At 40.1% G+C, this 12488-nt stretch overlaps 1 protein-coding gene across 4 annotated transcripts in view; it reads right to left on the bottom strand.

Moving 5' to 3' along the window:
- The window catches only part of atg9b (autophagy related 9B), a 150037-nt gene that overhangs the window by 13082 nt on the left and 124467 nt on the right, over positions 1–12488 (bottom strand). For all 4 annotated transcript variants that reach the window (XM_076293394.1, XM_076293395.1, XM_076293397.1 and 1 more), the window contains one exon: positions 12171–12312. In XM_076293394.1, coding sequence (XP_076149509.1) covers positions 12171–12312 — 142 coding nt within the window. The remainder of the gene's footprint in view (positions 1–12170; positions 12313–12488) is intronic.

Below are 12488 nucleotides of genomic sequence, written 5' to 3'. Positions count from 1 at the left end.
CTCTTAACGTTATGGCACGATTCCCGACACGTTCATACGCTAAGTACATCTTCTGTAAGTCACACGTTCGTAAGGTTGGTCTGGACCATTCGTAAGCTCTCTCTTAGCGTTGTTTGAGCTCTCAAGACGCTAGTCGCCGCCACTGTGCAGCAGTCTTTAGAAATCAGCGCAGCTCAGTACAAGTCAAACTATGGTAGGCCGACAGTATGTTGACAATGTTGTGGCTCAACGATGATTTTAAAGACTAATAAAATATGTTCGCAATGGATGCAGGCCTATTTATGAAGTTTAGGCCTACTTTTTTTGGTATCAGAACTAATATGGTGGTAATTAGCCTAGGCTATTTAGTAATGTCATTAAAGCGTTCAAATTGGCAATCACTTTTGATAATTAAAAGCTGGCAAAGAATTTGCCTCTAAATGGCTAAGATGGGTAAGCATGGTGGTGTCCAGTAAGTAAAGTGTATTACATCATTTTAAGAAGTTGTTAAACCCATGTCAAGAAGCGGCACAAGTGGCACAACGGGATAAGGAGGGTGGATGATTAGCGAGGGATAGGCCTACCCGGTTAGTCTACCAGTCACAACATATCGTGTGAACATATTACTGACAATTTGATAATTTAGTTAATAGTTTATATTTTACTGATAACTAAAACTATGTTAAAATAAATGTTACTTGAATAATTTGAGGAATGTCATTTGCATAGAACGTGTTGTGTTTCTTAACGCCGTCATGCACCTTCACGTGAAGTAGAAAATTGATTCCTGAGCAATCGATGTCAACTAATTCAGCACCTTCACTTGGGACAGCGCCTTTGTAACGTCGAACGTAAGAGGCAGCGTGTTAAGAAGCTTCCTAAGGGACACACGGGGAACATAAACAACTTTGGTAAGATATATCTTTTGAGTCTTCTTAGCGTGCTAAGAGTGAGCGTTATCGGGGAACCGGCCTCTGGTCTTTAAGCGAAAGGTGCATATAAAGCACAGCTGAAGATGCACTGTGACGAGATGTAAGCAGCAACTCCTCTGCAGGATAAATATCTTTAGGATTAGGATTCGAACATTATTGGGGTAAGTGTTGCATTTTTCAGGCTATGTTTTAGATGGTAACCCCTTGTCAGTCAATAGTGAAGTAATTAACTGAGAACTGTTTTGTCGTTGACTATGAGACCACTGTGAAGTTAGTTTCACTTTGCCTATGAGTTCAAACAGACGAGTGCAGATGCATGTAGGCTATACTCTGCTAGTCACAAACAGGTTGAAGTAAGGCAAGGTTTAGAGGAATCCCTGTTCCATATGGTCTCACGTGCAAGCAGATTCCTTCAAATGCGCCGCTGACTATGAAGTTACCGATGGGCTGTTTGAAGTTGTGCTGCTTGCTGTTAATAGGAATGACAGATGTAATTCTCATTGGTTTAAAGGATGTTACGCCCAAAACACACCCATGACTGATAAAGAAACATAAGAACAACCTTTTTGCGCCAAGCACCTGACGTTGGACCACATAATCGCAACATTAAATTAGTGAATGTGGACTGGCCACGGCTTTAATGTCTATAAACTTTTACGCCTCTGACCATCCATTTCTGATCGCCAAAATAGGGCCCAAAGACTGGTTGCAGTTCAATATCTGGCCACAGTTTAACATTGTTTTAGATGGGGCATTATTGAGCTTCTGTCAGCGCAGATCTATAGTCATGATGGGGACAAAAGTGAGGAGGGCTGAGAAGCTTAATATGTGTTCAACTTCAAATTTATGGAAACACATTGTGTTGCACAAAACATTTAAAAAATATATGGTTTCCATTTAAATACGTCTCCATTCCTGAAAAAAAAGATTGTTCTGAAGAATGTGTCCCATGTTGTGTTAGGGGAAGATCACACGGTAACACGAGTTACATTCCTACTAGATTTTTTTGCCACTCAGCAATTAATTTCAAAACAATATGTCAGTTTGTATGTGCCTACATATGCTTTTTTTTCTAAATCTTTCTATGATTTTAAAGCCAGAAAGTGCTCAGTGACGGTCAACCTCTGAATGCATGCCAAGTTTCGTGGAATTCCATTCATGGGGGGCTATACAATAAATTAATATATGTGTACATTTACTGACTGTACACTACACACGCACACATACTCATGAACACACACAAACACACACATAAAGATACATGCACACACATGCAGGCACACACAGACACACACACACACACACACACACAGAAGAGATGTAGGCAAATGTAAGCTCGTACGCACACACACACATACTCATGAACACACGCAAACACACACATAAAGATACATGCACACACATGCAGGCACACACAGACACACACACACACACACACACAGTAGACATGTAGGCAAACGTACGCTCGCACGCACACACACAAGACACACACACAGACTCACACGCATACACACACACAGGCATGCACACAAGCACACGCATGCACACACACACACACACACATAAATAGAAACACATACATGCACGCATGCACAAACAAACTCACATGCACACACACATATGCACACGCACACACACACAGGCATACACGCATGCACACACACACACACACATAAACAGAAACACGTACATGCACGCATGCACAAACAAACTCACATGCAAACACACACACACAAACACACAGACACATAAAACACAAACATACATGCAGGCCAGCAGACACACACACACACACACACACAGACGCCCCATTACCCTCACACCAGAGTTTCCGCTTGAAAAAAAAAATTCCGGACATTTTGATGATATGCTGGTCAAATATCCTATTATCGCTTCTTAATTAGTCAAGTTGAGGAAAACTGGAGGCTATGTAGCTTAAAGAATGACATAATCACGCTGTATAGAATGTAACATGTTCATTAGCCTAACTTAAACGTGCTTAACTAATGTCAACTTAAAGATCTAGCCAGTCTCTATGCTGTTTTCATGGTTGTTTTAAATAGGCTTTGTTGTTTGTTGCTGCTACCCAAGTTATCTCCAGTGGTTCAACAGTTTCACTTGTGCAGATGCGCACACACATTGAATGAGCGCTCACAACACTACCCCTAATGCTATGCCTCTTTATTTGATAACACAAAATTAAAAAATATTGCCTATTCTGGAAAATGTTCTTTTTCTTTCGGTCCACGGTTCAATGATACCATTCCATTGGGACGCAAATTATCCGTAAACCAGCAATCTCCTCGTCGAGGAGGCCCTAACCCTGCAGATCAGACAGAGAAAGCATGATCTGGGAACAGAACACAGTAGCATGTCCAGTGTAGCCATGGGTGTGTCTACACGGAAAATGACAAGTCTCTTGGTGCGACCGCACCCCTCGCACCTCCACTTCCAACGTCACTGATTCTGACAGATACGCCTGACGCTTTTTCTCTTCAGGCGTTACCGATTTACCATCATCCATTGTGTCTGGCCTCTGAAAAAAGCTTTGGCCTGCCTGGGCCTGGCCATGTTTCAACCGTCTCACACATTGTTCGTTGTTTAACAGATGTTTTAAGCCTGCGCTTTATTTAAAATGCAGCATATGCATGTTGTTTAATAACTTTCAAACGGACCACTTGTTTCCAAAAAGGCCTGACTATTGCCTATAGTGGCAACTGGGCGATAAGCTGGACCTTTGAGGTGTCCCGTTATATGGACTTAGTTCAGTTCATTAGCAAAAGTTCTTGGCTCTGTCTCGTCCATTAATTTTGTATATCGGGACACCTGGGCGGCCATTATCCCTCACCCACTGCAATGCGGTATGTGACTGCATGTAAAAACAATGGATTTAGAATTTCTTCACAGTAAGTGAATGAAGAAATTAACTTATTACTAGTGCAGTGCCGGTTCAAACTAGGGATGCACGATATATCGGCGGCCGATATATTATTGGCCGATAAGTGAAAAAATTAAAATATTATTATCGGTCCGATAACAGAATTCTGGCCGATAATATGCGCCGATATTTTTTAAAGTCCTAATTTAGGCCTACGTAAGGTCCGTCTGGCTACACTGAGCTACTTGAGCTTGGTTGGCTATACTTTTTCCTCAATATAATGTCAGCGGTGTGAATGTGTTTCACCACTCTAACAAAATCTGTGGATATGCGTTCATTTGGGAATCTGTGCATCTCAAAATCCTCTCGTGAATGATCCGCCATTTAACCTTACCAGAGCGGAGCTCAGCCCTATCTAGAGCCGTCTTGTGCTGGTGTGTTTGCACTTTACCGCGCTGGTCGGGGAAACAAATAAACAAACTCGTTAGTGGGATTATTAGTACATAGAGTACATAAGTAGGCCTAGTTCTAAGTTGTGTTTTAGTATTATATTTGCATTACTTTAGCTTGGGTTTTGTATTATTACCTAGAAATATGCTAACCATTCGTGCTTCAGTTCCAGACAGGTCATCATAATAAGTTATTAAAACCTTCGGGGCTAACGCATTTCATTTCTGCTGCAGCAGGTTGTGCGCAACAGAGTAGACGGATAAGATACAGTCTGAGGAGTTGCAGCTTTATTCAGTTACCCGCAGTTGAAACACAAACTCTGATTTGGTCGCTATACTGTAGCTTATTCCAAGCTGAGCCGTTTATGAGCGTTTAGTCCTAAATGAAAACGATTCAAACTCTCTAGCCACTCACTCGCAATTCACAGACGTCAGGTTCACTTAAAGGAGCCACACATACTGTAGGGCTAGGCTACTGTTATGTTGTTGACTGCCGTACTATTGAGGACTATTATGAGTTCTGTCCATCATTTGGGTAGGTAAAATTACTGCAATAAAATTATGCTTATTAAATGCTTTCCCCAAATCACTTTTCACAATTTTTTTTCAAGAGTAATATTATCGGTTATCGTATCGGTATCGGCCACAACAAACCAATAAATATCGGTTATCGTTATCAGCACTAAAATTCCATATCGGTGCATCTCTAGTTCAAACATGCCATTTCTGTAGAAAACCTTTAGCCCAATTACATGCCCACAGGTATGCCTGCATTCCAGCTAAGCATTAAATAATGAATACTGAATATAATATATTACAGTGTTTCCCCTAGAAATTTTTTCCAGCAGCAGTGCTGTTTATCGTAGGAAAGATGGCAACATTTCCGGAAAGGTACTGGCTTGATGAAATTCATTCTGGACTCTCTATTCGACCACATAAAGACCTCGGGATACTTCGGTTTGGCTTTAGGGACCCTCTACTCACTACCACGTAAGTGTTATGTTGTTTGGAACTGTAGAAGAGGTATAAAAATAGCGTTTTGTAGCGGCGCAATTGAAATGCCCCGCTCACTTCCAGGCTACGAGTTGTGACTGAAAACGGTACAATCAAACTTTCTCAAAACACATCCGAATGACATAATTTTGATGTCAACTCAACGTATGTACCCCCAATCATCCGTAAATCGATCTAAAGTGCATTTTACTCCGGATAATTCCTTTAATCACAGGCCACTGTACAAACTATTACTATTTAGAATGTACAGTTAAGACATTTATTTATATAATAACATTTATTTATTTACGATACATGATACATTAAAAAATAATTGATGTCCTTAAAGGTTTGATTTTTCCTATTTTTTTTTTTAATTAAGGCATTAAGACAAAAGGCAAAAGATGTTTTTTATTCCTCCCTTCAGTCAATTTTAGCATGGGTGTCTTAACTTTTGCACAGCACTGTATAAACTATATAGACTTCTCTTTCATGTCATTACACTGTATTGGTGCTGTGCAAGTCGAATTGAGTGCCTGTCACTTTAAGGCCGTGACGGCCCGTGAGGCTTGCTTGATTCTCACGGTTTTAAGCTAACTTAGTAGAGTTGTTGTGCATGGTGCACAAGAATATGTGGATGAAATGAATTATGTTTTCCATGTCATTTGGTAAAATAAATGCTCAAAAACTCGACGAAAATCTATATTGGATTATAGGAAATAAGTGTCTTGTATCATTTCTAGAATTTTCGTGAGCTCTACAGGAATTACAAACTATCTCCAGATGTAAATGGTTGCGTATCCTGTCACTCAAATTAAATTAAACCCACCAATAGGCTACACCTTAGTTTCTTAGCCTAGGTATGTTAGCAACACAGGGCTTGAAAGCATTGACTGTATAACAAACAAAAACGAAACAATGCATGGAATTTATCTGGGAATAGGCTACTGAAGGTTAATCTGACTCACCAGATGAATTTCGTTCCGCCGAGCTAGCCTCGTGTGTTTCCACACACCGAAATTTCGCGTCGCTCTCATTGAGGTTGAATGGAGACGAAATTCGCCCTGGTTGGGCGAAATAAAAACTAATCGCCGAGGCAGGCGAAACAAAGTTGGTCAAAGTTTAACTTTATTTAAATGAGGACCATTCGAGAACCAATCAGGTCCGCGTCTTTGTGTTTGGATACAAGGATACAAGGAAGTTTATTGTCACATGCATATAGTTACTGGAAGTAAGAAATGCAGTGAAATTATGTCTGGTGTCAGCCTATTTGTGCATTTATAGGGGGGGGGTAAAAAGTGCAGTAGAAGAGGGGTTTAGTAGATTAAGTGGCAAGGGCTGCATAAGAAAGGTGGGGGAGGATTGGGATTGGGGGGGGGGGGGCACCAACAAGGAGCACCCAAGAGCAACAGGGGCAAGGAAAAACTCCCTTACCAAGGAAGAAACCTTGGGCAGATCCACGGCTCAAGGGGCTAACCCAACTGCCAGGGGTCTTGGTGTGTGTGTTGGGGGGGATGACAGGGGAGATGGGATAGTGTGCTGTGTATGTGGGGAGAGGGCAGTGTGCAATATGTGTGTTGGAGAAGCTTCCTCATGAGACAATGTGCTGTGTATTGGGGGGGGGGGGGGGGGGGGGAGCAGTGACTGTGTGTGTGTGTAAGTATGTAAGGATGTGTGTTGGAGAAGATCCTGAAGACAATGTGCTGTGTATGTAGGGGGGGGGGGGCAGTGGTGTATGTGGTCTGACTAAGTTCGTGTGGCATATAAACCACAATTCGTGTTGATACAAGTGCCAATGTTCGTGTAGAAACATTTTAATCACATACAAATTTTCGTGTTACAGATCAGGTAGTCTCCGCCTCCGTGTGCAGCAAGTATGTAGAGGAGGCTTACTGTAGCAAACAGTGTGCTGTATGTATGTGAGGTGATGACAGTGATGATGTAAGTGTGTGTGTTTTTTGTGTGTGTGTTGGGGATGGGGGTGGGGTGGGGAATTCTGAGGCGGGAGTTACAAAAAAGTCTGACCAAGATGGCGGAGACTACCTGATCTGTAACACGAAAATTTGTATGTGATTAAAATGTTTCTACACAAACATTGGCACTTGTATCAACACGAATTGTGGTTTATATGCCACACAAACTTAGTCAGACCACATACACCACTAAATAGACCACTATTATGTTAGTTTAAGCACTCAATCTTTTTAGCTAGCTGACAGGCGAAATGCTAGTATTTTAGGACATTGGATTGCATTGTAAACCAAGCTAGACAGCTAGGCTACATGCTGCAACACAGGTATGACATATATTATATCTTATTGACCTTGTTGTTTCTATGAACATGAATTGTTGTTTATAGGCAACATCAACTTAGTCGATGCATAAAGACCCCTGGATATCTTCATTAAGACCCCGTTTACACGAGCGTGTATTTTTATAAACAAAGACATTTCCCTTAGAGGGAGAGCAGATAGCTAACAAACGTTCAGAAAAAGTCCTGTTGGCAAATTTGAGGAAAAGTCGGTAAAGGGGCTATTTCACACAATTTGAGGGTGCTGAATTCAAATATTTTGTTTACCAAGCTCAATTTTGAGTTTTAAGCTTGCTAATTAGCATAATTCACATACTTTTTGGTTTTGCCATCAGATATCATAGGAATTGCAAACAATACATTCTTTATGTATCAGATATGTTGTAGGACAGGACAGGAATTACCCAAATGACCCTCAAGTAGCAAATGAAAATAAGCTAAAATTTAAATATAAATTGAAATAATAGCTAAAATTCAGTATGACGTTTAGAAGCAAAATAGATTCCTTGATAATAAATTGATAGAATAGTAGGTGACTGGTCATTTTTCTGTAGAAAGTACTTTGTCACTAACTATTGCAGTTGTGAGTCTTTACAGAGGATTTACACTGTATTTTTTTTTTTACTGTAAAGGCGACTAGGCTTGCCTAGTTAAAACATCTCACTGGTGCTCTTTCCTATCATTCAAATTCCAGCCATGCAAAAAAATGGAAGAGTGTGCATGTTTGAGGGTTGCTGAAGAGTGCTATGGAGATTGCATTATCAGCAAAAAATTTAGACAAGATATCCTTTATAGTGCAACAAAAAGAAACATTCTCCAGTGCATCATTACTGCATATGATGCTGAAAGGTAAGTGGACCTAGGACAAATCCTCAGCTATGAACTGATTAATGTACTGTACTGTAGCTATTGCAGATAGCGATGGTTATTTGTGAAGTGGAAATAAGTCTATCCTCACTCAAGTGCTGTCTAGCAATGTGGAATGTCCAGTAGTGATCACTGCAAAAACTGCTCATTCAACACTGGTGATGCACATACACATAGATGCTCAAGATCTAGTTATGTCTTTAGGACACCCATCTGACTGCAGCACATTTAAGAAGTATGCAGGAAAGTTTGTAAGAAACTTTTGTATTGTTATTTGGTATTTGTTATGTGGTAGCAAATGATGTTGACTATCAAAGAAATAGACCTAATGTAGGAATGCACACAGATATTACAACAGATATGCTCAGGCCAATCCAAACTTTTCTCATCTGTTGTTCCTCGTTGGTGGAACACTGCCAGTTCCTACAAGGGCAGGGTCATCCCTCTCCATTTTCAAAAAACTACTGAAGACCCAGCTCTTTAGAGAACATCTCCTTTCATAGCACCACTTACAACAAGTCTTGCTGATCCTAGCACTTACCACCCGTCTTGAACTGACACTCAACTGTTTAAAAACAGCACTCACTGATGCACTTACAGTATTCTTACTGTACTCTACCATTTTTAAATTGTCCTAAAATTGTTGAGAGAATTGCTTTAAAACTTACCTGTTACCATGTTGTTAGTTGCTTTGGTTAAAAATGCGTCAGCCAAATGTAATGTAATGTAATGTAATGTAATAATGGTGTAGGCCTATCTGATTAAGACCCAAAGAGTAGCTGAAACGTACTTATAAAATTACACTGGGAGCAAAGAAGACTATCTTCACTTTTTTCCCTTTGCAACTGTCAAAGAAATCCCATTAACACAGGAAGGCCTAGGGTATCCTACATCAGATGGCCTAAAGATTAGGCTCTTCTGCATAGCATTAAGTAATTTGCATGCAGTAATTTGAACACTGACCTTGATCTAGCCTACTTTGGCTATTTAAAGGTAATTTATTGCCCGAAACATCACACAATATAAATGAGCTATAACAAACAATAAAGGACTTAATCACACAAAACTACTATTTTACTGACTACAAAAATAATAATTATGTAGGAAGTTTAGAAGTTTAAAACCCAGAATTGACCAAAAGTGCAACAAATTTAACACAAATGACTCAATACACTTGGAGGAGGCCTGCGTCCTTTCTTTTCCAGATATTTTAGGATTTGGATATCGTTTCAGTATCGAGTATCAAGATGGCAGGTATTGTATCAAAGTCATAATTTTGGTATGGTGACAACACTATGACAGAGCCACTCTGTTTTCTAGATGTCGAGAATCGGAGGCTCTACCACAAGTGATGCTGCTCAATGGCATATTAGAAGAGCACATTATCAAGCTCTAGTATGGAGGCAAGCACACATACCAAATCCAGTGTTACTAGAAGTAAAATGTTTTTTACTTGTCGGTTGTTGCTGACAGTAGATGCAGTTCTGCATTAGGCTTATTCCCGCTATCTAAGTTCATATGTACTGTAGGATATATTCTGAGTTGACGAGTGACTATGTGTTAGCAATAAAAATATGGTTGTGTTTTGATTAGAATTTCTTACATGTTATTTATTACATGTTAACTGTAATCATGTTCCCATTAAATAAGTTAATAAACTATAGTATGGCTTCTTTAATGCTCAAACATGTATTTAGAGAACACTTTTATTTGGTTTTAGTGATTACTTTCAACCCAATTTAGGGAAAAATAACGGAGAATTCGCCCCGTAAAACGGTTATCCCAAAAAACTCCGGCCAAAGTGTTTTTTTTTTTAAAACTCCGTTTATGCGTTTGGTTCTAAACTGTGGTAAACGGAGTTTTGGGCAGCCAACGTCACAGTATGCGACAGAAGTACACCAAATGTGCGACCAATGTTTACATTTACATGTTCTCACGTGCTACTTTTCAGGGTTCTGATTGGTTAATGTGAGCTTGAGGCTATCGTTAGACTGCCACTGTGGTTTGGCGTGCTCATGACAGCATGTATGTACCAAGGGGGCAGGCGAATTCCCGGAAGTAGAAGCATCGATGTAGCGGTGGTTATCAACTCTCTGCTAACCCCATAGAACGCCCATTCATTTAGGATTTTTTTGAACTCCCATAACTTCATATAACATATATCATGTGCCGATATTTTAGCTTCTGTGTTATCTACATAAACAATAAAAGGCAAAACAAGACTCGACTGCCTTGTACGTAATGTTAGGTTCCCGTAAGAAGAATGTTTAGCATGTCCGGTTGAAGGGAAGCTAACGCACTGAAGGGAGATAACCGTATTGTTTGGATAAGAAGCGTAGTCCAGCCAGCACGGAAACTCGTGAACAAAGCTATGTAGCCTACAATAGCATTGTAGCCTATGTTAAGGTAAAGCATAGAGGCAAGTAAACCTAATGGAAAAACAGTAGTTTTACCGTTAGGTAGTCTAACGATAATCATTTCAGAGGTTTTCGATGGATTGTGATCAGAAAAGTGGAAAGAAGATTAGCCTCAAGGCTATAACTTTTTTGTTTTGTTTTACCATGACTGTTTTTGAAGATGATCATGTGTGGTAGTTTCAACATTAACACGACTTGATATGACTTTGTGAGGATGATATTAATAACAATACATAAATAAATGTTTAACTTTGATGACTTTGAAGGCGAAGGAAGTCTGAGAACAATTTCTGTGTATCTATCATATGAGTTACAAGATTCAGTTCGATGGCTAACGTCACGAAGTTAAGTGCGAGTCTGCGCAGTACTGGGGGGACCAACTGAAAAATGACTCAGTACCCTCCCATTGAGAACGACGGAGTCTGTTCGTCCATTTCTTTTACTGTCTATGGTATGTACACAGGTTCGTGTAAACACATTTAAAAAAAAAAACGGTCTCGTGTACATGCAATTTTATTTGCAAACGTAGATGGCCAGATATTCGTTTAGGAAAATACCCTGCTTCGTGTAAACGTAGTCTAAGTACTTAAACGTTTGAATTAGCTGATTGGCCTAATTAGCTCGCGTGCCACCACTGGCTAGACACTGCAGTCAAAAGGTTATCGGTTTCGCCGTCACGGCCCCGAGGCGAAATTTCGCTGGCCGAAAATCGCGAGGTGTTTCGCTGTGTGGAAACCCACCGTAAAGGTAGGGGCGAGCTACCTCGCTGGCGTGTTTAATTGGGTTCCTTCGTTAACATAATGTAGGCTAGGTTTTTTTGCACAAAATTGCGTCTGCTAATAAACTTAAACATAAACAAACATGATCTCCTGTGGAATCCCTGACTGCGCCTTCAACGTAGCCTACTATTATTTGTTGACATCAAACCTGAACGAACGGCAGCTGTTCCTGAAGTTCACTTGCATGTTTTTTTTTTTAAATTAGGCAACTTTTTTGCAGCGGCGCTTGAATTCCAGGAGCAGCGCTGCGCCGCTGCTGAATACATTGTAGGGGAAACACTGTATTAACCTATAATTATTAATGTGCAGTAGGCCTAAGCAGAATTTAGGCATGGCTGCATGTGACATTTCTACAGATCAGAATGACATATTATTAAGCCTAACAGCTGTTTTGAGTTAGGGCTATATTATTGTTAAGCTTACCGGTTCGAGAGATATGCGGCACATACACACACACACACACGTTCCTGCAATTTATAGATAGATAACCCTATCTACTCATATTTAGCAGGGGTGCAGTAGAGGGCACTGTATTATATTACTCATGAACTATGTGTTTTCTTACCATCCTTATTTTCAGAGCCTTAATGTAAAACTGCCGGATCTCCCAGTAACTGAGGATATTGAAGATGACTTTGATAAGACGGTAGATCCAGAAGACGGCTGCCATTATCAGCAGAGAAATAATCCAACTACTGCCTTGAATTCTGAGAGGGAAAAAGACATGTAAATCAATGATCAAGTCTGGTACAGGCAAGGCAAGGCAAGTTTATTTCTATAGCGTATTTACATACACAGAGGCAATTCAATGTGCTTTGCATCAACAAAAGCAAATTATAGATGGTACAGTCCATGTATTAATCACACTGATTGTATTAGTCTT

Source organism: Alosa pseudoharengus, unplaced genomic scaffold (assembly GCF_046254945.1).
Source record: "Alosa pseudoharengus isolate Yale_2024_CS ecotype anadromous, Long Island Sound unplaced genomic scaffold, YU_APseudo_1.1 YU_APseudo_1.1_scf_2, whole genome shotgun sequence".
NCBI lineage: Eukaryota > Metazoa > Chordata > Actinopteri > Clupeiformes > Clupeidae > Alosa > Alosa pseudoharengus.
Note: the sequence above shows the minus strand (reverse complement) of the source record. Positions and strands in the feature narration are given on the sequence as shown.